Source organism: Equus caballus, chromosome 31, assembly GCF_041296265.1.
Source record: "Equus caballus isolate H_3958 breed thoroughbred chromosome 31, TB-T2T, whole genome shotgun sequence".
Lineage (NCBI taxonomy): Eukaryota > Metazoa > Chordata > Mammalia > Perissodactyla > Equidae > Equus > Equus caballus.
In genome coordinates this window covers 14,839,267-14,866,393 of record NC_091714.1, presented here as the reverse complement: position 1 = coordinate 14,866,393, position 27,127 = coordinate 14,839,267, and the positions used below count along the sequence as shown (strand labels likewise).

The 27,127-nt window shown below is 36.6% G+C and overlaps 1 protein-coding gene across 41 annotated transcripts in view; it reads right to left on the bottom strand.

Moving 5' to 3' along the window:
- The window catches only part of SYNE1 (spectrin repeat containing nuclear envelope protein 1), a 442,051-nt gene that overhangs the window by 286,471 nt on the left and 128,453 nt on the right, over window positions 1-27,127 (bottom strand). For 40 of the 41 annotated variants that reach the window (XM_070256132.1, XM_070256133.1, XM_023632822.2 and 37 more), the window contains 13 exons: window positions 23,056-23,168; window positions 22,347-22,515; window positions 16,785-16,881; window positions 15,072-15,274; window positions 13,225-13,389; window positions 12,612-12,764; window positions 11,467-11,610; window positions 9,007-9,180; window positions 6,715-6,873; window positions 5,979-6,143; window positions 3,952-4,086; window positions 911-1,069; window positions 501-709 (listed from right to left, as the gene is read on the bottom strand). In XM_070256132.1, coding sequence (XP_070112233.1) covers window positions 501-709; window positions 911-1,069; window positions 3,952-4,086; window positions 5,979-6,143; window positions 6,715-6,873; window positions 9,007-9,180; window positions 11,467-11,610; window positions 12,612-12,764; window positions 13,225-13,389; window positions 15,072-15,274; window positions 16,785-16,881; window positions 22,347-22,515; window positions 23,056-23,168 — 2,045 coding nt within the window. Of the gene's footprint in view, window positions 1-500; window positions 710-910; window positions 1,070-3,951; window positions 4,087-5,978; window positions 6,144-6,714; window positions 6,874-9,006; window positions 9,181-11,466; window positions 11,611-12,611; window positions 12,765-13,224; window positions 13,390-15,071; window positions 15,275-16,784; window positions 16,882-22,346; window positions 22,516-22,575; window positions 22,706-23,055; window positions 23,169-27,127 lie in introns of those variants that run through there. The other variant, XM_070256155.1, reaches the window with a different exon arrangement.

The following is a 27,127-nucleotide window of genomic DNA, read 5'->3' as shown; positions in this document are numbered from 1 at the left end:
ATTTTCTGGAAACTATTCCTTTAAGAGGAAGCTCAGGGCAGGGCTGGCTGCCTCTGTGCTCAGTCACTTGGAGGAAGGAGAAAGTGTAGCAGTGAACTCAGTTGAGGAAAAGATGTGTCCCAGGGCCCGAGCACCTGGGAGTAAGGAAGGTACCGCTTGATGTCCAGCCTCACGCGACTCCCTAGAGTGACACAGAACCCCAAGGAGGCAGAAGTCCCCGTTGGGGACATGAGGAAATTGGGGAGAAAGGGATTGTCTGATTCTACTTCAAAGAGATAACCTGAGTCACTTGGAAATAAAGTGCTTTACCCTGTTTCTGACTGAAACACACTCTTTTTATTAAATGAAGATTTTTGTACAAGAGCCTGGGCAAGATCGTACAATCTGATTGTCTTTATTGTGTAAGATGAAACATACGTCATTTCTCGTTTTGAGATTATCTCTGAATTAACAGAATTCGCAGAGACTAGATCCTCCTCTGGGGACAGTTCCAACCCTACCTGCCAGTGTAGTCCTTCCACTTGTCCGGGTCCTCCACGAGCTTCGCATAGGTGCTGTCAATGGCAGCTCTGAGCTCTTTGAGTGTCACGTGGCAAGTCTCAGGGGTGTTCCTTACAGGGTCCCGGACTGGGAGCTTCAGACACAGTTCTTCAATGAGCTGTAACCTTTTCTCACAGAGGTGATGAGGACCTTTGTCACTGAAGAAAATCTAATGAGCAATAAACATTTATATAATCCCTGTGGGAATCCATACAATACTTTTACATCTTCATAGAAGATTCCCATTTAGTTTTAGCAGTATAAACTAATTTGGCTATTCAGTGTTTTCAGACTCAAATGAAAGCATCAGTTACATCCTTGCAGTAACAATGTGACTTTGCATGACTGCACTGAGTTATGTGAGACCTACCCTGTGCTCTTTAAGGATCTTTTCGCTGCCTTCCTGGGGCACCAGCTTGGTCTCTCGATCCAGCTCGGTTCTGCACTCTTCCACTGAAGCTAAGAACCTATTCTTCTCCACATCAATCTTCAGATGAAGCAAATGATATGGGGCTTCTCCTTGAAGATCCTACATTCCATAGGAAGATTTGGAAAAATATGATACCATTCCTGATTATGTACATTTCCAACTGAAGTGGCGGAAACCATAAAATAGTTGCTTTAGGGTCCATATAATTTAATTACTATTGTCTGCCCCTGGCTGTTGTGCTGTGTACTTTTCCAAGTACTGGGACTGCAGCGAATCCTTTCAGCCTGCCGTGGGTCAGGCGTTTCCACAGAGATTAGTCCACCTAATTTTTACCACAGCCCCGCACAATATTAATGTTCTATTTTAAAGATGAGACCATTGAGGCTCAGGGTAAGTAGAAAACCTAGATTTTAACCTAGATTTAAATCACACACTGATCCCACATACCCTTTCCCCAGCAGGTCTCCCTTTTGAGTTTGTCAACAGCCCTGTGAGCTAAGAAGGACAAATAATACACTCACTACACAAAGGGGGAACTCAAGGAAAACTTGTTAGTAAAAAAAGGCAGGATTAACTGGCCCACAGCTCTGACCACCTGCCATGACCCCTTTTCCTTAGAGCATATATTGAGAAAACGCAAGCAGCACGAATCTTTTCATGTTCTTTTTTTTTTTTTTTATAAAAGATTTTATTTTTTCCTTTTTCTCCCCAAAGCCCCCCGGTACATAGTTGTATATTCTTCGTTGTGGGTCCTTCTACTTGTGGCATGTGGGACGCTGCCTCAGCGTGGGCTGATGAGCAGTGCCATGTCCGCGCCCAGGATTCGAACCAACGAAACACTAGGCCGCCTGCAGCGGAGCACGCGAACTTAACCACTCGGCCACGGGGCCAGCCCCTTCATGTTCTTTTTTGATATAAGCATAAGCTTCACCATTACCCTTAGTCCTACAGTTTAATTTTAGCCAACTTGTGTCCTACAGCATTTAAAAGGTTGCCTTTAAAATAAAATACTAAGATAACTGATGAGAAAAATGAGTTGGGGCTATGGAAAGACTAGGACAGATTATGTTCTAGAGAGCATAATGTGTGTGTGTTTAAAATAAAATACAGCCTTCAATTATAGTCTCTATTCCAAATACATTTATGATATGTTAAGCCTCAAAGATACTTTAGAAAGCTCAGATTTCTTCAAGAATCTTTTTTTTTTTTTTGCAGGGAAGGAGTCATCCTGAGCTAACATCTGTTGCCAATCTTCCACTTTTTTTAATTCCCAAAGCCCCAGGGAATGGTTGTATATCCTAGTTGTAAGACCTTCTAGTTCTTATATGTGGGACACTGCCACAGCATGGCTACTGACAGATGGGTGGTGTGGTTCTGTGAACCGGAAATGAACCCAGGCCGCCAAAGCAGTGAGAGCACTGAACTTTAACCACTAGCCATGAGGGATGGCATGAGAATCTCTTTTTTTAATTTTCAAATTTAGCAAGTAAAAAAGATATTTCTTTAACTGTGCTTGTCCTATGCATAGGGCTGATTTTTTTAGCCTATGTTACTGAGATTAAAGAAAAAAAATCCATGAGGCTGGCCCCATGGCACAGTGGTTGAGTTTGGTGCATTCTGCTTTGGCGGCCTGGGTTCGCAGTTTCGGATCCTGGGCACAGATTCACAGATTCACTCTTTTCCACTCTCCAAGTGGGCCCACTTCTCTCTTTCAAAGCTTTCATAAATATATGACTTGTACCTTTTTGGACTTATTGTATATTACACTTTCATTATTTGCAACCAATTATCTCCCTGGCTGGACTCTAAGCTCTGGGGAAGAAGATTATGCTTTGCTCATCTTTGAATCCTTAATTAATAAATGTTTTTATTCATATTTCTTAGGTCATAACAATCCAAACCAGATGATAAAATCTTTGAAAAGAGCAAATATATATATGTGTGTGTATATTATATACAATTATACATATTTATAAACATATATTAATTTTAATTAAAATATTATACATTTATATATTATCTAAAATATTTTTATGTTAGTATATATTTTATAATATATATTTTATTATATAAAACTTATGAATATTTCTTATAATTGCAGTAGTATACCTAACATAATTTACTCAGATGAGAAGAGTTTACTAAATGTTGCTGAATAGCTAAATGCCTTTATCATTCCTGTCCCCCAAAATATTTAGGAAAAGAAAAAGAATACTCAAGTAATATGATAAAATTTATGCTACTAAAAGAAGAGGAAAAACGAAACTCTATCATATTTTATTCAGTTTTCTTTTTAAGAGTAAGGGCTTACTGTTGTCCCTTACATTTATTTATTTATTTACTTATTTATTTTAAAGATATTTTTCCTTTTTTCTCCCCAAAGCCCCCCCAGTACATAGTTGTGTATATTTAGTTGTGGATCCTTCTAGTTGTGGCATGTGGGATGCCACCTCAGCATGGCTTAATGAGCCGTGCCATGTCCGTGCCCAGGATTCAAACCTGCGAAACCCTGGGCCCCGGAAGCAGAGTACATGAACTTAACCACTCGGCCACTGGGCTGGCCCCTCAAGTTTTTTTTTTTTTTAAAAGATTGGCAACTGAGTTAACAAATGTTACCAATCTTCTTTTTAATTTTTTTTTGGCATTTTCTCCCCAAATCCCCCCAGTACATAGTTGTATATTTTTAGTTGTGGGTCCTTCTAGTTGTGGCATGTGGGACGCTGCCTCAGCATGGCCTGATAAGTGGTGCCACATCCTCGCCCAGGATCCGGATCTCGAAACCCGGGGCCATCAAAGCAGAGCACTGGAACTTAACCACTCGGCCACAGGGCCGGCCCCTCAAGTTCAGTTATTTTAATGGGAAAAGTAGCTATGGTGACTTTCCATAAATTTCTAAATTTCTCTTACAATTGGACCTTAACACCCTCATGTTTTCTCCCATCATCCATGACATACAATGTTCCCACTGTGTCTCGACTCACCTTCCACTGTTTATGCAGCTTTCTGACAGCTTCCTGCAGGCCCTGCTGTTCCTGCTCAGGGAGAATGTCGGTGAGCTCGTCACAAGCTTTCAGAAAAGCATTGAGCACCCTCTGATCCAGCTGACTGAAAAACTCCTGACAGGAGAGGAGGACAGTGGTTAAGAGTGTTGAGCAGAATAAAAGGCAACATCAGACGCTAGACAGTGAAGTAGTCATACCTCTAACAAGCCTCCTAGCCAGCTTTTGCCCTCTTCAAACCTTCTGGGCAACAACTATTTTTTTCATATGGAACTATAATTATCTATAGCTATGATTCAGAAGCTACCAAATCTGAAATTCAACTAGTACGTTTTATTTTTTAGAAAAAAATCTTTACAGTTTTCAAATTTGGTAGAATGTTCTGGAAGGCCAATAAGAGATCCTAGAACCTTGATTCCATATTGATAGAGTTTTAGTTCCTCTTTGGTAAAGTCAGAAGAGCAGAGTTGAAGCCAGGACCAAGCCTCATAATTCCCCATTTCCTCATTGCACTATGTTCTAGGCCATGCTGGTTCCTTATGAGCCAATTCCACATTCACCCAAGTGCAAATGTGAGCACACATGCTATGGACTGAATTGTGTCCCTACCACCCTCTGCCAAATTCATACGTTGAAGCCCTAACTCTGTTAGGAGATGTTGACGATGCAACCTCTGAGAGGTGATTAAGTTCATACGAGGTCATGAGGATGAGACCCTCATGATGGAATTAGTGCCCTTATAAGAAGAGACATCAAAAATCTTGCTCTCTATCCATCTCTGCCATGTGAGGGCACAGTGAGAAGATGACCATCTACAAGCCAGTAAGAAAATCCTCACCAGAACCCAACCATGCTGGCACCCTGATCTCACACTTCTAGTCTCCAGAATTGCAAGAAAAATACATGCCTATTGCTGAAGTCACCCAGTCTATGTAATTTTTTTATGGCAGTCCGAAAAGATGAATACAACACATGTGCACATATATGCATGACGAAGTCTCACACAGTTTCAGGAGTGTGTATGCAGAGATATTTTGAAACCACAGTGATTTAAAACAGAAAGTGCCACACTGTAGAGGTGTACCAACTGGACGAGATGTTGGGGCATCATAGACACTAATCCTAAGTCCAGTCACTGCATTCATCATTTGAGGGTGTGGTTTATACAAATATCCACTGAAATTTCAGAAAACATTACTCAAAATAGGTGTTGTCAGAGGGCGCATCATCTCCATAGACCATTTAATAGATTACTAATATTCTCAATATTGATAGGATTTAAACGAGTATGATTAACAGGAAGATGGCTTCACAATAATGCAACAAGTGCGGATCAGCTACCAAACTTCAAGTAACAATGGTATTTGTACTACGATATGGCAGATTTATAAAATGAGCACAAAGACTTTGCTATCCACCTAACATTATCTCCTAAAAAAGGGTATCTTGGTTATGTAAGAATATCTCAACTAAATAATGAATTGGTAACTTGGAGAGCCTGAATTATCTATCCTATGACTCTCTACCACTCCAGTGGCTTAACAATAGCTAACTGCAAGGCAGCTCATCAATTGCTCTTGAAGTCCTTTTTGGTGCCATTTATTTGGATCTCACACCTAAAAAGTTTCTGCCTTCCTAACTCACCTCTCACCTCTCTCTCCTCTCTCTCTCACTATTAGATCAGGATGCTTTTTCTTTTGAGGAAAAGTAGCTCTGAGCCAACATGTGCCACCAATCCTCCTCTTTTTGCTGAGGAAGATTGGCCCTGAGCTAACATCTGTGCCCATCTTCCTCTATTTTATATGTGGGACACCTGCCACAGCATGGCTTGACAAGTGGCATGTAGGTCCATGCCCGGGATCGGAACAGGTGAACCGGGCTGCTGAAGCAGAGCATGCAAACTTAACCGCTATGCCACCTGGCTGGCCCCCAGGATGCTCTTTTCATTTTTCATCCAAGATTGCCCGTCCATGTCCTCACGTCAAGTGCCCCATAGGGGATGAACTCACAGTATGTCTCCTCAGGAGGTCTTCTGGATTCCCCTTTTCCTCCATGCCCTCCTGAGCCGTCCGCAGCACCTTCTCCAGCTCTGCTCGAGACTCCTCAAATTTCTTCATCAAGCGGCTGTTGGTTTCCACGTGTTTCTTCCAATCTCCAGTTTTCTTTACCATATTCTCGATTTAGAAAATAATCATAATGTGATGCTGCTTTCTCATCTTTGAGAGTATCATTTTGTTAAAGAGTATGTTTCTTTAAAAAAACACTTGAAAGGAATACATTTCAATTCCATGAGAATAATCAACGCTTTTTAATATTAATTAATATTAGAAAAAGAAGAAATAAAATTATTGGTTTTCAAATACCAGTTTGCAAGAGTGAAACTATGAAATGCGATGAGTACATGCCTTCATTCTTTGTATTTTCCCAATTAGCAGACATTTGGTCCTGTCTAAAATGTCCGTAAGACATCTTGTCCTGGTCAAAAGGTCCTTGACATTTGGTCCTGTCCAAAATGTTCGTGAGCATATTTTGTCCTTATCAAATGGTTTCGGACAGGACCAAATATCAAGGACTTTTTGGCATGGACCAAATGTCTTATGGATGTTTTTGACAGGATCAAATAGTCCTGCAAATTTCAAGGACCTTTTGGCATGGACCAAATGTCTTATGGACATTTTGGACAAAACCAAACGTCCTGCGAGGATTTTTCCTTGCGCACATCTCTAAAGTGGGGAGAGAACTTACTTGAAAAGCAACATGAGCATCTGCAATCTGTCTCTGTAGCTTCTTCTGATCAAAATGCTTTAACACCTTGCTCAAGGTCACAAACTTTTGAACATTTTGACTGCCTTTCTCAATCTGTGTCATAGTTTTCTTACAGCTTTCTTGACAAGCTAACAGTTCCTACAAGGAAAGGAAACCCACAACAATAGTATTTAAAAGAGTGAGAAAGAGAGTGACCATTACAAAATAATTAGAAAAGCATTATATAGTTTTAGGCTTTTAGTCAGCAATAACTATTATCAAAATACAGAGAAGTATTTCTCTTCAGAAGAGCTCAATTTTCAGCAATCACTGAAGTCAGTGCTTTTTATATAAGGCATTTAAATGTCACACTGAGTTTTTGAGTTTGTTTTTTATATTTCATGCCCATCTTATTAACATCAAGAGAATGACAGAGAATCAAAATTGTGATTTGTGTAGTGCCTGCATTCCTCCTACCAACAACTAGGCCAACAGTTTATTGAAAGAACAATAATGAAGTCAATCTACCTATCAGGTTTTAATATGGATAAATAAATTTAGCACCAATGCACATTGCACTTTACTGAAAGAGTCAGACGCAGAAGATGATATACTATTTGTGTATCCTAAAATGTACAAAATTTGAATTCCTAAGGTTCACAACATATCGACCTCAATAATAAAATGGTGGACCCTGGATCCTAACCACAGAAGGCAGCAACCACAGGCCTGGGAAGATTTGCAACTGTCACACATTTGCAGGAAGAGAAGCAATGCTGACTCATAGGCGCTTCCACCTCTGATCCGCAGCCCGGCATCAGAGCAATTTCTGCAGCTGATGGCACAGAAATTATCCAGTCCAGCCCGAGGTAGACAGTCATTTTTAGACTTGAATCCACACCATTTGCATTTCAACATCCTCAATAACTTTGGAAAAAAAATTTCAAACTGCTCATTTGGATACCAGTTTTGGTAATTTCAATGCAAATATTAAGAGCAGGGTTTTTGTTTTGTTTTGGCAAAACAGACTAAGGACATACTTTTTCCTTTTGAGGATTTAGGAGGTAAAAGAGTAACATACATGAGAAAGATACTAAAAATTATTAGTCTTTATTATTATTAAAGTATACAATATTATTTTAATTGTGGAAGAATTCTTTAATGGCAATTTACAGCAATTTGGGAATGTAATAAATGGCACTATGACTCAAAATGAAAAACAATCTTTATCTCATATGTTTTAGAACACATTAGAAAAGGGTTGGGTGGTATAATCATTGTGGCTTTACTATCAATAATAATAACAATAATTGCTACTTGTTATAGAGTACCTATTTTATGCTATTATGTGCTAGTCGCATCATAGAATATCTAATGTAATCTCCCCAACAAGCTCTTAACTTAGGTATTATCACCTCCATTTTAAGGTGAGGAAATAAAAGCTGCCCAAGGAGTTGTAATTTGCTATAAGAGACCTAAGATCTGCATACGTGTCTGACTCACTTCCTATACTCTCTGTTCTTTCTACTCAGTGGTGCTGCCTTCCTTCCATGAATCTATTGCAATTAACCCAGTGGCAAACCTTTTGCCTGTTAGTTTCACCCCCCTCTGATGGATAGGTTCATTTATAATAAGCCAACTAAAGAAGCCAATTAACTGCAACACTCAGTAGGAGGCTGTTCTGCATACAGATCTGCTTACTACAAATGAGACAAAGAAAAATGATTATCACTCCCCACACATTTCCAGAATTTTATGGTTGTATAAACAGACCCAGTCACCGAGGCAAAGAAAAGATCTCATAAGACAGATTTATAGACTTTGGATAGAAACAGAATGTAACTATTTATTTTTAAATATATCTAAATATACCTGTATCTATCTATTTATCTATCTATCTAACTAAAGTTTTTATTTTGTCTATAGTGGACAGGGTTTTCGTCTTTTTTTTTGAAGATTGGCCCTGAGCTAATATCTGTGCCAATCTTCCCCTATTTTATGTGGGCTACCACCACAGCATGGCCCAATGAGTGGTGCTAGGTCTTGCCCCGCGGATCTGAACCTTGAACCCCAGGCCATCGAAGCGGGGCAGGCAAACTTAACCACTACAGCACTGGGCCGGCCCCAGGGTTTTCATCTTTGGACAGGATGTGCATTTTGTTTTGAGCTGTCAGTGATATTCCAGAAAAATGCTTCTTGTCCTAACTGAATTTCCATCACTATGAGCACCACCTCAATCTTATCACACACACTTTAAGATAACTCTGTCTCCTGCAAGGGGCTTGTCCTTACCTGATGTTTTTGTTTAAAAAGAGCACTTGATTGTGCCTCATGCTCAAGAACTGTTAGAATTTCATTTATTTTCCCAAGTGATTCATAAAAGAATGTCATCTGTTTTTCTAATTCTTCCAACGGTATCAACAGCTGCTGAGACTCATAAAGGAGTGGGGAGTAACATTCTTTGACCTTTAAAAATAGAAGGACAAAAATTCCATTAAAGGCCATTCAGTACCAAAGTTCAGGGCACTGTTATAGCTCTCAGGGCAATTTGCTTTAGTGACATGGTCATTTGGTGCTTACACATCTCCAAAGATATTTCTTTAGTAATATTTCCCAAGTATTGTTAAATTTTCATGTAAAAAGATGACACTACTATACAACTGAGACAAATAAATGCTACAATTTTCTCACACAAGTTCATCTGAATAGTCCATCTGGACGGCGCTTTCCCATCTAAATGATGTTGTGAGCGAGCATCAAATTCCACTTCACAAACTCTGCAAAGCATCTTAACTTTTGCCCTGAAATCTGACCTAAGACAGCCAAGAATTGCATTATCTAGACTAACCCGTGCCCTCCAACTCTATTTTCAAGAACTCTACTACTTGAATCCTTAACTCTAGACATACTTTCAAATTTGTTGACACATTCTTCCTAGACAGGTCTTGTGCCTTCCTGCCTCCCCCTAGCTCCATGCTTCTCTACTCTCCCCCTATCGTCATCCTGCTCGTCCTAAGCACTCATGTCATATACCAATTTATTCATGAAGGTTCCCACACTAGGGGACATCTCCACAGTCTGAATTGGCTCAGCCCTCATCTACCACTTGTCTATTAAAAAATGCTGTTGCTTTATACAACTGTATTATCTTTATATTTATGGTGAAGTCAAAAGGCCCTGGAGATCATGAACTATAAAGCGTCTGCCTTGTCACCTTATATCGAAATCCAGGACCACACTATTCTCCAAGAATTTCCTGTCTCCCCTCATTTTACTTAGAGTTGCTCTCAAAGTATTATTAATTCTTTTGGAAACCAAGGAAATGAAATTGAGGACTTGTTGGTAGACCATTCTTGTTTTTCTTAGATTATAAATATTCTCATGTTCTTGGATACACTGTCTGAAGCATAAACTCATCAAAAGAAAGGCAGCGTCCTTCTACTGCAACAAGGCTCTGCCAAAATTACTCTGAACAAAATGAAGAGAATCTGCTAACATGCATAAAAATCAGTGTGCTTTATAAATCTTTCCTGGATACAGTAGAGAACTTATCAAGATGCTACATATGAAGCCACAGTAAAAAAAAAAAAAAAAAAAGCATAATGACTTAGATGCATCTAAAAGCGCAATCTCCTTTCTCAGAGGTTGCCCTAAATCATTAAACTTGGCCCAGGCCTAGATGTGCAAGACCAAGATATGGCTCTGAAAGCTTCTTGAAGGTTATCAAATTGATAATGTTGACTTCAGATGGTACCCAATCATAATAAACAATCTTAACTTGAATGTTAAAATAAAAAGAAGTAAAAATTAACCTAATATACACCAGTTTGACAAATGGAGTTTTCTGTTTTTTTTCATGAGCATGATTCTTCCTACTTTCATTGATCTCATTTATTCCTCTTTTTCATGAATTCTCCACTGCTGATTTCATACAGTGTATTCTCTTTGTACTTTTTCTTTCCAATTAATAGTTATTTCTATTTTCTTTTCCTCTGTTTTCCAATTCTTCCTTACAAAATTTTTCTATTCATTTATCACATCACTCCTTTCTTTTACCAGAAATGAATTACCCAACCTAAGTGGACTTTGCAAACAATACTGCCTTCATAAAATCCAACGTTAGATAGAAAAAAATCCCAGTGGAACTTCCAAAGCTCTTAAGAAAAATTCTTCAACAGAATAGAAAATGTTTATGGCTGGTGCTTGATAGTCATTGAATTCTCTGCACAGAAGTGGCATAAATGTAAGTATCTTAAGTCTAAGATGAGCTCTGTTTGATGAAGAGGGCAGAATTTCCACTTCTTTGTGGCTATGCAAGCAGAAAATAGCATAAATAATCTTAGAGTGGAGGTATGTCAAATAAATCTCAAAAAAGGGCATTCAGGAATTCGTTCTTGTTTAAATACATAATCTCTTCCTCCTCTTCTTCTTCTCCCGCCTCTCCCTTTGTTTCATCACATTTAACTGTCCTCCTCCCAACCCCCCCAAAGAAGCCTATCTTTCTATTAAAATACAGCTACTAATACTTCTAAATTAACAGAGGTTATACTTGGTACCAGCTCCAGAGTTTCATTTTTAAAACTCATGACAAAGTCACTAAGTGACAAAGTTACTAAATCAAGAGTCCTAATAAGAAACAAAAGTATGGTTAACAAGTAAATGATTTGCCCATGGGTGACAGAGGATGTGTAAGTCAAGCTGAAGGCAGCGTTGGTCCCATACAGTGTGTTATGCATTATAGTACTTTCTCACCTTGGTTAGCTGTTCTTTAAGCCCAGACATGGTTGCAAACATTTCCTTAGCTTCTTCTTGGGAGCTCTCTTTGGTAATGAGGTGTGCTGTCTTTGTAATCATCTTGTACTGAGCATCCATCACAGGCACCCTCTGCTCAATATCCTGCATGAATCATTGGAACAGCTAAATTAACACACGGTACATTTCCTTTTAATTTCAGGATTCCACAGAAGGCTGGACAAAAATCAATATGCAGTCTATAAAATTCTATACTTTTAATAAACTTTTGGTGATTTCAGGTATTGCTTTTCTTCATTACTAATATATCTTGGTAATATCATATTATTTTCCTTTAAAAGTAACTACAATTCCTTAAGTTAACATAAAGATAAGCTGAAGTAATCTTTACACTTTCAAAATATATATGTTAATGTAGTACATAAACATTATATCCAGGAGATGCATGTTAACAATTTGGGGCAATTCCTCTAACTTTAAAAATTAAACAACTTACTTTTGCTTTAAAAAGTGACACATTGTCACTGTAGAAACTTAATAAATTAGAGCTAATAGGAAAAAGAAAATCTAAATTACTTACAGTCTTTTCACACAATGATAACCAGAGTCAACAGCCTATCACTATATCATTAATGTTTTTTCCTGTGGGTTTACACTTGTTTTTTATTTTTACAAAAGAAAGATTATTTCTTTTGCTTTTCTCACTTAATAGTATACTGGAAAAGTTTTCCATGTCATTAAATATTCTTCTACTACTTCATTTTTGAGAGCTGCAGGGTATTCAAAATATGTAAATAGCACAATTCCTTTAGTAAATACTTTACTGTTGGAGGGATTTACGTAGAGACCATCTCCTGTTTTCTCCTAGTGCTTTATAATTTGGTTGTAGGAAAAAAAACACTGAATTAAGAAACCATTTTGAAGTTGTCCTATGGTCAAAACATACTTTCAAAAATTCAAATAGATTTATTTAAATGCAAATATATATACTTTTTATTTTGAGGAGCAAATCAGGATATGCACACATGCCAAAATGATGCCAAGGAGACGTAGAAAAAACTTTGTGATGATCTAAGTAACTTCACTGATCCTTATTTTCACAATAGAATAGGTTTTTCACTTGATGGTCCAGGAAACTCCCTCACCTCCAAGTCTTGAATTAATAACTTGACATTAATGAAAGAGACTTCTAAGGGCTCCGAAAGTTTCCTATGGGCTTCAGCTGCAAAATCAGACAGGGTAGTAATACAGTCTGCGTATTCTTTCTTCATTCTGTCCAACTCATCAGCTCGAGCATACTGTTAAGAAAAGAGAGGAAGCAACGTTGAAATCATTAAGCCAAAACTCTGGAAGCCTGTAACCTTCCGCCAGTTCTGCTTACTCTCCTCTGGAGCTGTTATATGGTAAGAAAGACTCTAATTCCTGATTCTTATTTTAGATACACTTGAATTAAGTCCAATTACTGTGAAGGGAAGAAAGGGACTAGCATAGAATTATGGTTTGAAACATGAATTGTTCTGTATAAGTAGGCCCCGTATGACAATATGATCCTTAACCGAAATATACATTTCTGCAATGTTCCTCCCTTATAAATGGGAAAGAATAAAGGACCAAACATGAACACAACAGTTCTAAATACATCTGCGCTCTGCCTTAATAAGCCCATGCTTTACAATAAAACAGTCTGTAAACAGGCCTCTCATCGCAACAATTATAACGCATGCATGTGCTAGGCTTATATAGATTTGAAAGACATACTTGCTTAACTTCCATAAACAACTCCCTCCATCGCCCATTTAGCAACAGCAACTGTTGTTTAAGATCACGGGAAACCATCTCATCACATGTTTCAATGAGAAAATTGCCGGCATCATTCATGGCAGTGTGCTGCTGAATCCAATGGGGCAAGTTTCGAAAAAAATCCTAAACGACAAAGAAGGCACACCATTGTAAACCATAAACCAAAAATTAATAAATGATACAAAAGTAACCAGACTAAGACAAATAGCTTTGTTCTAAAATTTGTGCAAATCTTAAGGTAAATCCTAAACCTCTTTCAAAATGCAAAATTTTAATCAAGAGGTTCAAAAATATGAACGACAAAGGCTGGGTGTCTTTATAAGAACATCTGTGCCATATCTTTTACTGAAGAATGAACAAAATGTGATGAGCATTTTGTTATTCCTATTTTATAGATGAAAAAACTAAATTTCTGTGAGTATAAGGGAGCTGAACATAGTCTTCAGGCTAGTAAATACCACTGCCAAAGTCATACAAAAGACATTTTAGGGAAATATATAACTTCCTTAAAAAATGGTAAATAACCATTTGACCTGTTACTTTTGATTTTAAAATCTGAATATAGTACATCAAGATAATGAACAATCATGGAGATAAACCATCAAAGGAAAACTTCTAAAAATTAAACAGCTGGGCCAAGAACACTTACTATAACAACATCTCTCCTCATTTGTTTAAGGTTACACAGTTGGCAACGAAGCAGTTTCTACCTGATTTCAAGTTAAATGCATGCATGCATGTGCACACACACACACATATGCCACAGTAAAAACCAAGGATACCAAAGATAATTCAAAATCCCTTTCATAAGCCATGTGTGGGAGGACTTCCTACATAAATAGATGAGAACACTTCTGTTTCTGGTGGTTATATTCCCTTGGATGAAATTAACACATACGACATCTGCTAGGGCACTGCCAGTCTAATTGGAAAAGCCAAAATCTGTATGGGTGTATGGTTATTGTCATCCTCAGCTACACAAGAATATTTAATCTATATAAAATATAGAATGGAAGAACATTCTTAAAATTATACATCTACTTGTAGAACACAATAATAGATGAACCAACCTTGGATGGTAAGCAGAAATTCTAATGTAGGTACTATACTTCAATGAGAGCCTGGCATTTTAATATCTTTTACATATAAATTGATTTTCCGGTAAAATGCCAGCCTCCTATAAAGAAGTGTACACATAGAAATAAGTCCATTTCATGTGATATTTTAATGTAAGTGACATTAAAGTAAAACACAGAAATACATACCAATAACTGGGGGAAAGACATCACTCCTGTCCAGAATAAGACCCTTGACTTAGGGTTGATAAAATTTCAAAAAGAATATCCAAAGAGGAAAAAAAAGGTGATGACCCAGCTGTTCAACTGGTGTATGCCACCACGCAGACTCAGTACAACCTTAGCCTAAATTGTTTCCTCCTCTCTTAAATTAGGACATCCACGGAGGCTGGAGTCCTAGACATGTCCCTTCAAGTACAGATCTTATTGTCAGCATAGCGCCCTCTGCTGCCCATTGGGTTTGGCCACCCCTCCACCAGTTACTGCTTTTCTGAATGCACGTGTGGAACACCAAACTGATCAGATAGGGAACTGTTCTAACAGAAGGTGCATAAAGCAGTGTATTTCCTAGTCTAAAATAATTTACTAAACTGAAGTGCAACTTTTCAGGCAATGTCAGGATTCTTGAGTCACATTTGCAAATACATAACACTCCCTAGAGATCTATGCTGTAAAGTCTCATTTCTAAATTCGCACGTGCTCATTTCCTTTTGTAAGAAGCAATCTTACCTTTTTGGCATGTTCTGATTGATTTAGCATTTTTTCAGCATCCTCCAGCCAGGCCTGAAGACTAGCCACAGTATTGCCATATCGATCCCAGTTAGCGATGACTTCTTCCAGCATGCTCCTCACGCTCCTAACTTCTACTGAGAGGTTCCTCCACTGGGCAGTAGTTTCATTCATGAATTTCATCACATTCTCGGCTTCTTCCACTGAAGCAGATACAACAAATTCTAATCCTTATTTTATATTTTAAATGCCCCACACCTTTGCCTATGGTCTGTACACTGGTGTGCATTTATAATTCTTCTTTAGATTATAAATTTAACAGATGCAATGTTAGAATTTCACTCAGCTACTGCTGGGAATATGTTATATTTTATTCACAGGTATTTATAAAGATTAAAGATGATGATATATTTAAAATTCCTGATAAATGGGATGCAACAAATGACATGCATTTCTTCACATTTTATATGAATTCAAATTGATGGAGACATACATAGCATCCATCAAAAATCCTATAGTTCAAGACATTTCTCCAAAGAAGATATACGGATGGCCAATAGACACATGAAAAGATGCTCATCATCACTAACATCAGGGAAATGCAAATCAAAACTACACTAAGATATCACCTTATACCTGTTAGAATGGCAAAAATATCCAAAACCAAGAGTGACAAATGTTGGAGAGGCTATGGAGAAAAGGGAACCCTCATACACTGTTGGTGGGAATGCAAACTGGTGCAGCCACTATGGAAAACAGTATGGAGATTCCTCAAAAAGTTAAGAATAGAAATACCTTATGACCCAGCCATCCCACTACTGGGTATCTATCCTAAGAACCTGAAATCAGCAATTCCAAAAGTTCCATGCACCCCTATGTTCATCACAGCATTATTCACAATAGCCAAGTCATGGAACCAACCTAAGTGCCCAGCAACTGATGATTGGATAAAGAAGATGTGGTATATATATACAATGGAATACTACTCAGCCATAAAAAAGGACAAAGTCATCCCATTCACAACAACATGGATAGACCTTGAGGGTATTATGTTGAGTGAAATAAGCCAGACAGAGAAAGATGAACTCTGTATGACTCCACTCATAGGTGGTAGTTAACATATGGACAAAGAGAACTGATCGGTGGTTGCCAGGGGAAAGGGGGGTGGGGGGAGGGCACTAGGGGTGAAGTGGTGTACCTACAACATGACTAATAATGATGTACAACTGTAATTTCATAAGGATGTTAACTTTCATAACCTTAATTTAAAAAAATGCTCAAAAAAATCCTATAGTTCATTTTCAGCAAACATGACAGATATATTTACAAATCAAAACAAACATATTTGACAACTTGTCTCTACAATAAGTGAAGTTTTCATTTACTTTATTATATATATTCGTTAGTCCACTTTTTTGCCTTTAATCCTCAGAATTGAAAATAAGTTAGAAAGTTGCGATTTAGAAAATGCTTATTTTGCTCTCTTAGAAGACCACACACACAGCCATACACACACACAGACAGTCACAGAGTATGATTATACAGGTTAGGCATTGCACAAAGTCAAGGGGACTGAAACCAATACATGCTCTCCAGGCCAATGACATGGTTAAAGAATGTGCAGGGGGAAAAAAATGATGTAATCACGCAAAACCTGTAGGTTCTAAGTTCTACTGCATTCAATACTGCAACAAATTCTGTGCTGTGTTTTACCTGAACCATCAGCTTTGACGTACATCTCAGCTGTCTGCTTCAAGATCTGGTATGTCACTTCATATTGCTCAAAGAACTTGCTATTTTCTATAAAAGACTAGAAATGGGAGAATGGTTAGAAGATAGCAAATACTGGCTTATGTTGAAATGCTGAGGTCCATTTTCTACAGTATAGGTATGTGGATATGTTACCCAAATTTACCGACTTCTCTCTTCTTAAAAATATCAAATGAATCCAACTGCTATAAATAACCTGATTATTCTGAGAATATAAATTGATTCCATAATTTTAATTCTAACTCAGCATTAGATTGAGAAAATATTCTAGTTCTTCACGCGGGGGTTTTTTTTAGAAGAAAGAATTTCTCCAGAGAACCTGGGGCTAGCATTTAGAAAGCACTGAATTTGGAAGAACATTTTGCAGTGTCCCGCTGTGTTCTAGCTGTGGGATTCTGTTGCTCTTTGAACATTAACTCTGGTGAATGATGGTTTTGAGGAACTTCAGGTTATAAATAAATAACACAGTGCACAAATACTTTCTTTGAAATAAAAAGTAAGTACAAAAATGGTTATGCAGAAAAACGTAAAATAACATATTCCATCCATATTACCTGTGGTTTCATATTTCTATTACTTAGTATAAAAACGACAGATAAGACTTGTCTCTATCTATATCCATATGTAATTTACATATGTGGTAGAATCACTACCAGCAAATGGATATTATAAAATTGAGAACACACGAAAAATTCTTAGGTAAGTGTTATTTGTTATTTCTAGGAAATATGAAATAGCTCCTGTTTCAAAGAGTATTCCTACTCCTTTAAAGTAGAAAATTAATGCAATTATAGGTAACAACATATCACCAAAGTCTCTTTTAATAGCATAATTAGTTCCTATGATTTGAACCCACTAAAATACTTGATAAATGTCACTATTACAAAATGCAAAATTAGCCTTCAACAACCAGCTGAAGTATAGTATGCTGATTGAATGCTTAATAGGGAGATGCAAAATGCTTGTGTGCAGATGCAAAACTACTCATACAGGAATTTCATAGACATTCCTAGATTTTATTGATAAATGTTTATCATATTTCAAGATAACATTAGAAAAATTACATATATAATACACTTCATATCAGTTTATAACACATTTTACTTAATATTAACTATTCTTCAAGGATATAATGAACAGGGAAAGCTGTGAGTTGCTAAGAATGAGGGGTTCCATGATGAATATTTTATTCAATAACCTTAATAGGCTGTATTATTTTTGGTTGAGAATAAAGTAAGACAATAGTATACTGGTTAATTCATTAATTAGCTTCATGTCCAACTCCCTTAACCTTTCACTGTTCCCCAACTGGGGAAAGAATAATTTACTGTTATGTAAATTTTGAAGAATTTAACCAAACAAGCAAGTCATGATTTGATCAAAAAAGGAAAATTACACCTAATGTGCAAGACACTGTAGGAAACTGAAGAGATACATATATTTGGCAAAGTTTAAAGAATAGTCTCCATGTAGTTTTGGCACAAATTTCAAGATGCCAAGGGGAAAACAACTGCTCTGAGTATCAAAGAAATGTGAACTAGTATCTGTACTGGACAGAAAGACTTAAACACGCTTTTGCTAGAGTCATTTACAGATAAATTAAAAACGTACAAAAGAGGAAACTTTATTTCCAGTTTCATTTTTGGTCCCCGGGGAAAAAAGATGTTTTAAGAATATTATAACTGCTGTAAGGATTTATTAAAGTATTTTTGAGCTTTCCTGTTAGGAAGATTAAGCAATTAATTTTTGAAAGAAGATACCTTATTTGTTATTTTACCTTTCAATTGTTTCATTTATTATTCCTGAGTGTAGAGTAAAGCCATGTAGAAACATGAATTATATTCTCTGTTAGAATCACTTTAGCAGAAGTGCTAAATCTCTTTTCTACTGTGAGCTATCTAGACAGTCTCTCAGAGGAATGCAAAAGTAAACACAAATGTATATGTAAAATAATAATGACAAGATTAGTTTATTTCTTTGAAAATAAGGCTTACATTTGGATAGCAAGTTCAACAAACAAGCTAGGTTAGTCAGGGGACTTTTAAAGTTGGTGGCACTTCAAGAACAGTAAGATACTTCTGTATGCCACTAAATTCAAAGGATTAGTGGAAGAGACTAAATTTCTACTCTCACAAGATAAATATAGATTAATAATTAAAAAGCTCATCAATTTCACTCAAAGGAAGCTAAACCAGATAATTTAAGATCTTAAACATAAAGTTTGTGGAGTGGTTTCATCAGATTGCCTACTGATATTAATAAAATAATTACAGATAATAAAATAAATGTTCACATTACTTATATTGCATTCACAGAGTCCACACTTCCAAGAGCTGTTCTTTTCTTTTATGGGAAAGAATGAGATGTTAACCTACTTCTTCCGCAGTAAAATTAAAGCGTCGGTTAACTAACATGGTCATGCCAAGAACAGTTCCGACATCAAGAACCAAAGCTATTGTCTTCTGATTTACATTACAGCATGCAAACTCTTACCAAGAGCATGTGGACTAAATTAATCAACAAGCATTTGTGAAGTATTTTCCAAGAATTCCTGAAGTACTTAGCAGCTGCATTCCTGAGTACTTCAGATAAGAGGGAAGTAGCAAGCACATTCTCTAACTCTTAAAGAAATTATTTTTTCTTTTTTTGCAGATGAATAAGATGGAATTGAGAATCAGACGGAGGAAAAGATAATTATGGAACTTTATATCCTGAATATTACTTTGGTTATCAGATGATATAGCAGCATATGGCTCATTATAATAACTTTTTTAGAAACCAAGGCAAGGATTACATTTAAGAAAGTGAGTTATGATTTTATTTGAAAGTCTTCATGCTGTTTGAAATAGTCTGTTCTAAAAAGAGTGATTTTCTCATATGTGGAAGATAACAAATACATGGATAAAGAGAACAGATTAGTGGTTACCAGAGGGAAAGGGGGCTGGGGGGTGGGCGAAAGGGACAATGGGGAACATACGTATGGTGATGGATAAAAATTAGACTACTGGGGGTGAGCACAAGGAAGTGTATTCAGGAAATGACAAACAATAATATACACCGGAAATCACACCATGTTATAAACCATTAATAATCCCAATAAAATTACTTAAAAAATGTATAATTGTGTTTTGCTATTTTTGAGATTTTTCTATTAAAGTCTATGATATTAAAAATAATAATAATAAAAATAGTGATTTTCCCACAAACTCCAAAAGGATAAGAGAGGCTCTATAGGGTGTGAGAGAGAAGGGAAAGAATATGTGTCCGTCTCTGTTCCTTAGAAAAATACCTGTTATTCTATTATTGTTATTAAAAACTCGGGAAAGACTAAGCATTCTAGAAATTGTTTATAAAGTCACATGGGTAGTGAGTAATTGACCCAAGATTCAACCCATTTCTATGGGACTGGTAGCCAGACTTCAATAACCTTCCTTCACCTCACCCCACCTTGCCCCAATACCATGCTGTCTATAACACGAATAATAGCAACTATTTGGCTACTGTATGTAAGTATAAAATATTGTTAAATGTGGACAAACATTAAATGGAACTCAGATTTATGTGAACTGCATTCTTTCGTTCACTAAGCTACAAGAGATAATTTTAACGATTTGGTCTTTTAAGCGAAAAAAAAACTTTTCTCACAGCCAATTTTGTTAGATAGTAAAGCTCAGTACTTAAGAACATAGGCTTTTGGTCGGAAAGATGTAGATTCAAATTCCGACTCTTCTTACCAACTGTGCCACCTAGAGCATGTGATTTGAGCGCTCAGAGGCTCCATTTCTTCATGAAACTGTGTGAAAATGCCCAGCCCATATGGTCATCGCCGGGATGGAAGATGACACATGGAAAACACTTGGCACATGGAAAATACTCGATATCCCACAGTCAATAAAATTATTAAGTAAAAAATACCTTAAAACCTTTTTTGGAAAAGAAGCATGAGTGATAAATAGGTATTTTTCACCAGAGGACAAGAATATTAGAAAATGTTCATTAAAATCTGCTATATTTTTAGAATAGCAGCTTTACAAATAATTTTGAGAGTTAGGAAGGAGTTTAAAATTAGCAGCTTGGTGAACTTCTCTTTATGGAGTAGGCAGAAAGTACTGATTTTTTTAATCATTAATAACAACTCTCTACTTACATAGCCTTTATTTGAGAAGTTCAGAGAGAGTTACTAACATCACTGTGTTGGAACATTAACCTGGGGAACAGTCCCATTAGGCATTTTATTCTAATTGGCTGTCCTTAAATAGCTAGAACAAAGATGGATCCTGCATAATTACCTACTGAGCTCAGAGTGTATCATTTGACATGACTAAACCCGAAAATATAAATGCATTTCTGTATTTAATATTTAAAGGACCCATGTAATTGCTTGAATTAAAAAAAACTGATTTTCATTAACCTACAAAATAATTAAAAATGAATAAGGGAACCTATAATAACAGATTTCACATTTTTTGACAAATGTTTCTCAGACAATTTAGTAAACCTAGAGAAAGATTTTACTCTAAACTTGTTAAATCTTTTTTTTTTCCAAACGCATGTTGTTCATTCATCATGTAGAAAGTGAAATTAAAATGTAGTAAAATATACTATGGTTCTAGCATGCTTCAGTAAAGATATGGTTTCAGTAAGTATTCAATCACACCATTTACAGAACCACTGTGACTAGTCAGTTAGAAATGGGCTTATATTTAAATTTATTAATTCATCATTTAGAATTTGTGATAAAACATAGATGGAACAGTAAAGGAGTGAGATGCCATACTAATACTAACTTTGCAGGCAAATAAATTGGGGGGGGGCATGTTTAGCTAAGAGAAATAAATTCCCTTTAATAATTATAATTCTCTAATTACATGTAAATGGAAACTGCAAGTTGCAGAACAACATAATGCTTTCATTAATGCAGGGCTACTGTTGTATAGAGACATAGAATTATCTATACTGATAGCCCAAAATATGAGGTAATCTTTAAAAATTAACTTGGTACAAAAATTCATAGACAAAATTTTGATTTTTCCCGGCTATACGCAAGAAACAATAAAGCTCAAGGAATGACCATAAAAAAGACATGCTGGAACTAATTTAAAAAGTAGACAGTCCCCACGTGGACAATTGAGAATTGTTCTAAACTACTCATGATTGGATTTTAGAGACACGAAGATAATCTTTAAGTATTTTAATTTTCAATGGTGAGTTCACAATCAAAGTCATGGGTATACAATGCAAAAACTTTTTTTTTTTTAAGCAAAAAAGGCAGTACAATGATTCAATGTAATTGATGCCACAAAGCCCTTCTATATTTCCAAAGAACATAAGTGTATATTTCAGATTGTTGTGGAAAGCTCACAAACATATCGAATACATTTAACACACTGGTACCTTCATGTTAAAATTCAATATTAAAATAACAGTACCAAATAATCTGGAAGGTGTTAAATGATGAGTCCCTGGGGCTTCTGATTTCTCTATCAAAGTAGCAGAGAGACTTACGATGTAGTTTTGCAGAAGCAGCTCCACTGACTCTCTCCTCCCATACTTGATGATCCAAGATTTCAGCTTTGACTCTGCAAGAACCAGCAGTGAGAGTAGACGGTACTTTAACTCTAGAAATTCCATTTTCATTAAGTGTAGCTCTGATGTGGAGGAAACAAAATGAAACCTAGAAATAAAACATCGAGAATTTACAGAATGTAACTAATAGTAACAGAACGGTGCTTACTTAACCTGTTACACATCAGGGTTAACTATAATGCAGCCACAGGGTCTTCTAAACTCTGGCTGATCAATCACTATTTGGAGATCTGATTCCTTTTCTAGCTCTGGATTTAAAGGCAAATCAAGACTGATTGAAGTCTTTTAGTTCTTTCCTCTGCCAACACATTTCTCATCTGTTTCTTTTATAAGCTGTTTTTGCAATATTACATAATGTTCCTCACGGCACTGAACAAAAACACAGCCTCTAAAGAAACCATTTCTGTGATTTCCAGGCTGTGGATATATTCAGGTTTACTCTTTTCAATTAATAATATATTAGAATGTTGGCATTCTTAGTATATGTTATGGGAACCCAATTTTTATGCACCAAATGTAAGCATCTCTGTAAAAAAAGAAAATCAATTCATTTAAAAGAAAAGAAATGGAAAAGGCATCCACTGAGCATCTTAAAAAGAGACTTCATTTACAGCAGACATTTTCTTACCTCTCGGCCATGTCCTCTAATTGATCAGGTGGCACTGGGATCCCATTCACAGACCTGGTCCGGTAGATTTCATGGAACGCTCTTTTGTGGGCATCTGTGTTTTGAAGCAGATCCTAAGATACAATTTAAAAAAAATAAAAAATGTAGAAACATGTTCACAGGAGGCTAAGAAGCATAATTTTTAGCTTGCACCGATGAGTCAATGTATTCAACAATTTGATCCTGCTGCCACATCCACATGCAGCTTGGTGCCCATATTGGTTTTTCCTTTGTACAGGAGCCCCCAGGTTCTTGTCTATAAGGCCCTGTGCTAGAGCTGTATCTAATAATTATGGCATCTTTTAAACACACACGACACTTGCACAGCAATACATTCAGACATTTTAAAGGCACATGGTCCAAAGGAAAATGTAGTTACTGCTATAAACAATGACTTGTTAGTATTTTTCTCCTTCCTTGATTTTGGATATGCTGGTTTTTTAAAAGCTTAGAACTAAGCACAACTAATTTAACCCTTTAATGGTAAAGAATATTAGACTCTCTATTGTTATTTTATTCTGAATGCATGTAGGCTGTCATAAAGTGATATTTGCTTGCCATCTAAAGTAAGTCAACTGTATTACAATATGTTATGAAAATATCCTTACGGTTTGAAGATTTCAACCAAGCACAGGAAATGTCCCATATATCACAGTGGGAAGATTAAATGGGATGTTTTTAAATATTCTTTGTAGATTGTAAAGAAATCCCCAAATTTGAGTAATTTATTTAGATTAATTTGAATCTCCCTTGTTTTCTGAGTTTTTTAGGTCAACAGACTTATTTATATAAAGACTTACAGGTATTTCAAAGTTCCTAGCGAATTTCTCACATAAAAACAAAGAAAGAGAGAGGAGAGAGGGGATTCATACCATATTTTCTAGAGCTTAGTTTGTTTCTTAATAGCAGAACAAATACTCAAGTTTGACACTTACTAAAAAGTAAGACACATTAGCCCAACAGAATGATACATTAAAATTGACATTGTTTCCCTCACACCAAGATTTAGTGGATTAATTGGAGAAAGAAGCAAAAAAAAAAAAAAAAAAAAAGCCAAAACCATAAGAAAGACACTTGAGGGAAGGGAAAAAATGAAGGCTTTCATATATAAATTGAAATGGTAAAGCTGTATGTGTTTGTTCATATCAGTCAAATTTTTGGGACTTTAATTTCTACATTGTCAAAAAATCCAGAGCCAATCTATTTCTATCCTGATATGTTTTGCTATTATCACATTTTGACCTGGTTGGTGTCAATAGGTAACGACAGATATTCAAAAATCACTCTTGCTCAGAGACAGTGCACTCTGAGCTGCCAAGAGCAGATGCAGAGGACAGAGGACTGTCTTAGAGCAGGTATTGACTTTGAGTATCTTAGTCACTGTCTACGTTTTCTATTAACATCTAGACACATTTCTATGGCTTATGATCTTGGCTGAGACCCCCCACCCAATTGACTACAGGGCAAACTTGGAGCCACCACAATGCTCAGCTCTAATACGTTGTGCATGACTATATGTTAAAGTATGGGTGGGGGGTTGTGACTGTATTGGAATACCCAAATGTCCAATTGCCTCCTAAGAAGATTTCCCTATTGTAGTTTTCGGCATCTAGTTCATTGAAAAAATCTTGACAAGATATTAAAACAAGCAAAAACATTTTCAAACATATGATAAAAGCACTACAACTTGAGTGATGTTACTGGGTCCCCTGAGAGGCCATCTCACTATAAAACAGCCAATGATGAACACAGCACCTGATTTTAATTCATAGGAAGTAAGTGAAATATTTTAGGTCTGCCATTCTCAGTAAAACATGACCCAAAACTGGATCACAGATCTGTAAGCAAAAACAAAATTAAAAAGCTGACTGTCCCAGGCAAATATTTATCCCATAGCTGCAGGAGACTGTGTCTTGGAACTTGAATAAAGTGAGAACACCAAAACTGAGACTCCTACATTTAGCCAGAACCCTCAAAGAGGGCTGATGTGGGCCTGGTTGGTAGCAAATGCAAATACAAAAGGAGGAAGTCAAAGATTACCAAGCACGGGAAACAGGCCACCATGAGTGAGAATCAGCAAAAACAACAAATTTATAGCATTAGGAAAATGTAAGTAATTTAATACTTGACAACAAGAGCTTGTAAGTTAGAAAGAGAATGATCTGGTTAAAGTGTTCTTAATTGCTTAAACTGATTAAGAAGAGGTCAAGATGCTGATTAGCTTTCAACTTTGTTAAGTATCTGTGGCATCATTTCAAGGGCAATCACACTATAAACTGGAGTTTATAACTTTCAAACCAGTAGAAGGACAACCATGGAATAAGAAAAACAAGCAAGCAAATAAACAAACAAAAACCCCTCCATCCACTTAGAAATAGCAAGAAAGTAGGAAAAAAAAGAAAAGTAGTACAAATAGAAAGCAAAGAGTCAGATGGTAGAAACAAATTCAAGTCTATCACTAATTATAACTAAATGTGAAAGGAATATAAATTCACTAGTTAGGAGGCAGAGATGGTCAGATCAGACAAATAAAATAGAACCGTCTGCTTTTTACAAGAGATACACTTAAACTTTAAGAACATGGATAGGTTGAAATCAGCAGAATGGAAAACAACATGCCAGGCAAATACTTATCAAAGAAAGACAGTGTAAGTGTTATTAACGTCAGACAAAATCAATTTAAGAACAGAAATTGTTACAAGTTATTAACTGCTTAATGATGAAACTTTCAATTTACTAAAAGATATATTAATTCTGAACTTGAATGTACTTAGTAAGCCTCAAAATATATAAAGCAAAAACTGACAGAACTACAGGGAGAAACTGACAAATCCACCTGGCTGTGGGAGTTGTCAACATGCCTCTCTCAGTGACTGAAATGGAACGAAGGGAACAATCGCAATAGCAGGTTGGAGGGAAGGGAGGAAAGAGGAGGGAGGGGGAGGCAGATCTGTGGGCCTCATGGGCCTTTGGAAGAATTCTCTGTGTTTATTTTGAGTAGATGGAAGACAGGGGGCCGTTTGGGGCAGAGGGGTGAAATGAACTGATCTGCATTGTAAAAGGATTGCTGTGGCCATTTTAACGAAAATATTCTCTCCTTGTACATGGTTCCCTTGGCTGCTAAGACTACATGGTTGCTGGAGTCCCTCCTGTCTCAAGGCTGCTCTTTCTTATGCTTTTTGGCTGGTTCATCTTACATTTTGATCTCTTAAAATTGGATTCCCTCGGGACTCAGTTCTTGATCCTTTTCTCTTCTCAAACACTTCCTTATTTCATTTCTCTACTCTCAAAGCTTTAAACATCCCTCATTATGCCAATGATTCTTACTATGAGTCTCCATGCTATACCTCGCTCCTGAGCTCCTGTCTCTTATCTCCTACCATCTACTCCACATGTTCACTTGGGTGCGAAAAGGTCTTATACTTACTATGCCCCAAACTGACCTCCTGATCTTTCCTCTCAAATCTACTTCATTGTCTCTCCATCTTAATTGAGGGAAACTCCATTTTTCCAGTTGCTCGGTCCAAAAATCATAGAGTCATGTATGACTCCCCCTCCTTCACAGTCAATATCTAATGCTGAAAATTCTCTTTGCCCTGCATTCAAAATATATTCAGAATCTGACCATTTCTCACCATCTCTACAACTACCACCCAGGTTCAAGGCATTTTACTTGGATTATTGAAATGGTTCCCTGGTTCCTACCGCGATCCCTAACCCAGTCTATTTTCACATAACCATTAGAATGATACTGTTAAGAGTGACACTGTCAGTCCTCTGGCAAGAAAATCAATGGGAAAAAATAGTTAGGATATGACAGAGAAAATCAAAAGTGCAATTAAGGAAAATGAGAATGTGCAAAGAAACAATATTGGGAAAAAATAGGGGCTTAACTACAGGCAAATAAAAGATTACTAAAATGTATAAGAGAATATTTGGAACAATTTTATGTCAAGACTTTTGAAAACTTAGTCAAATGGACAAATTCCTAGAATGTACCAATTAGCAATATTGAAAGCCTGAATATTTCTGA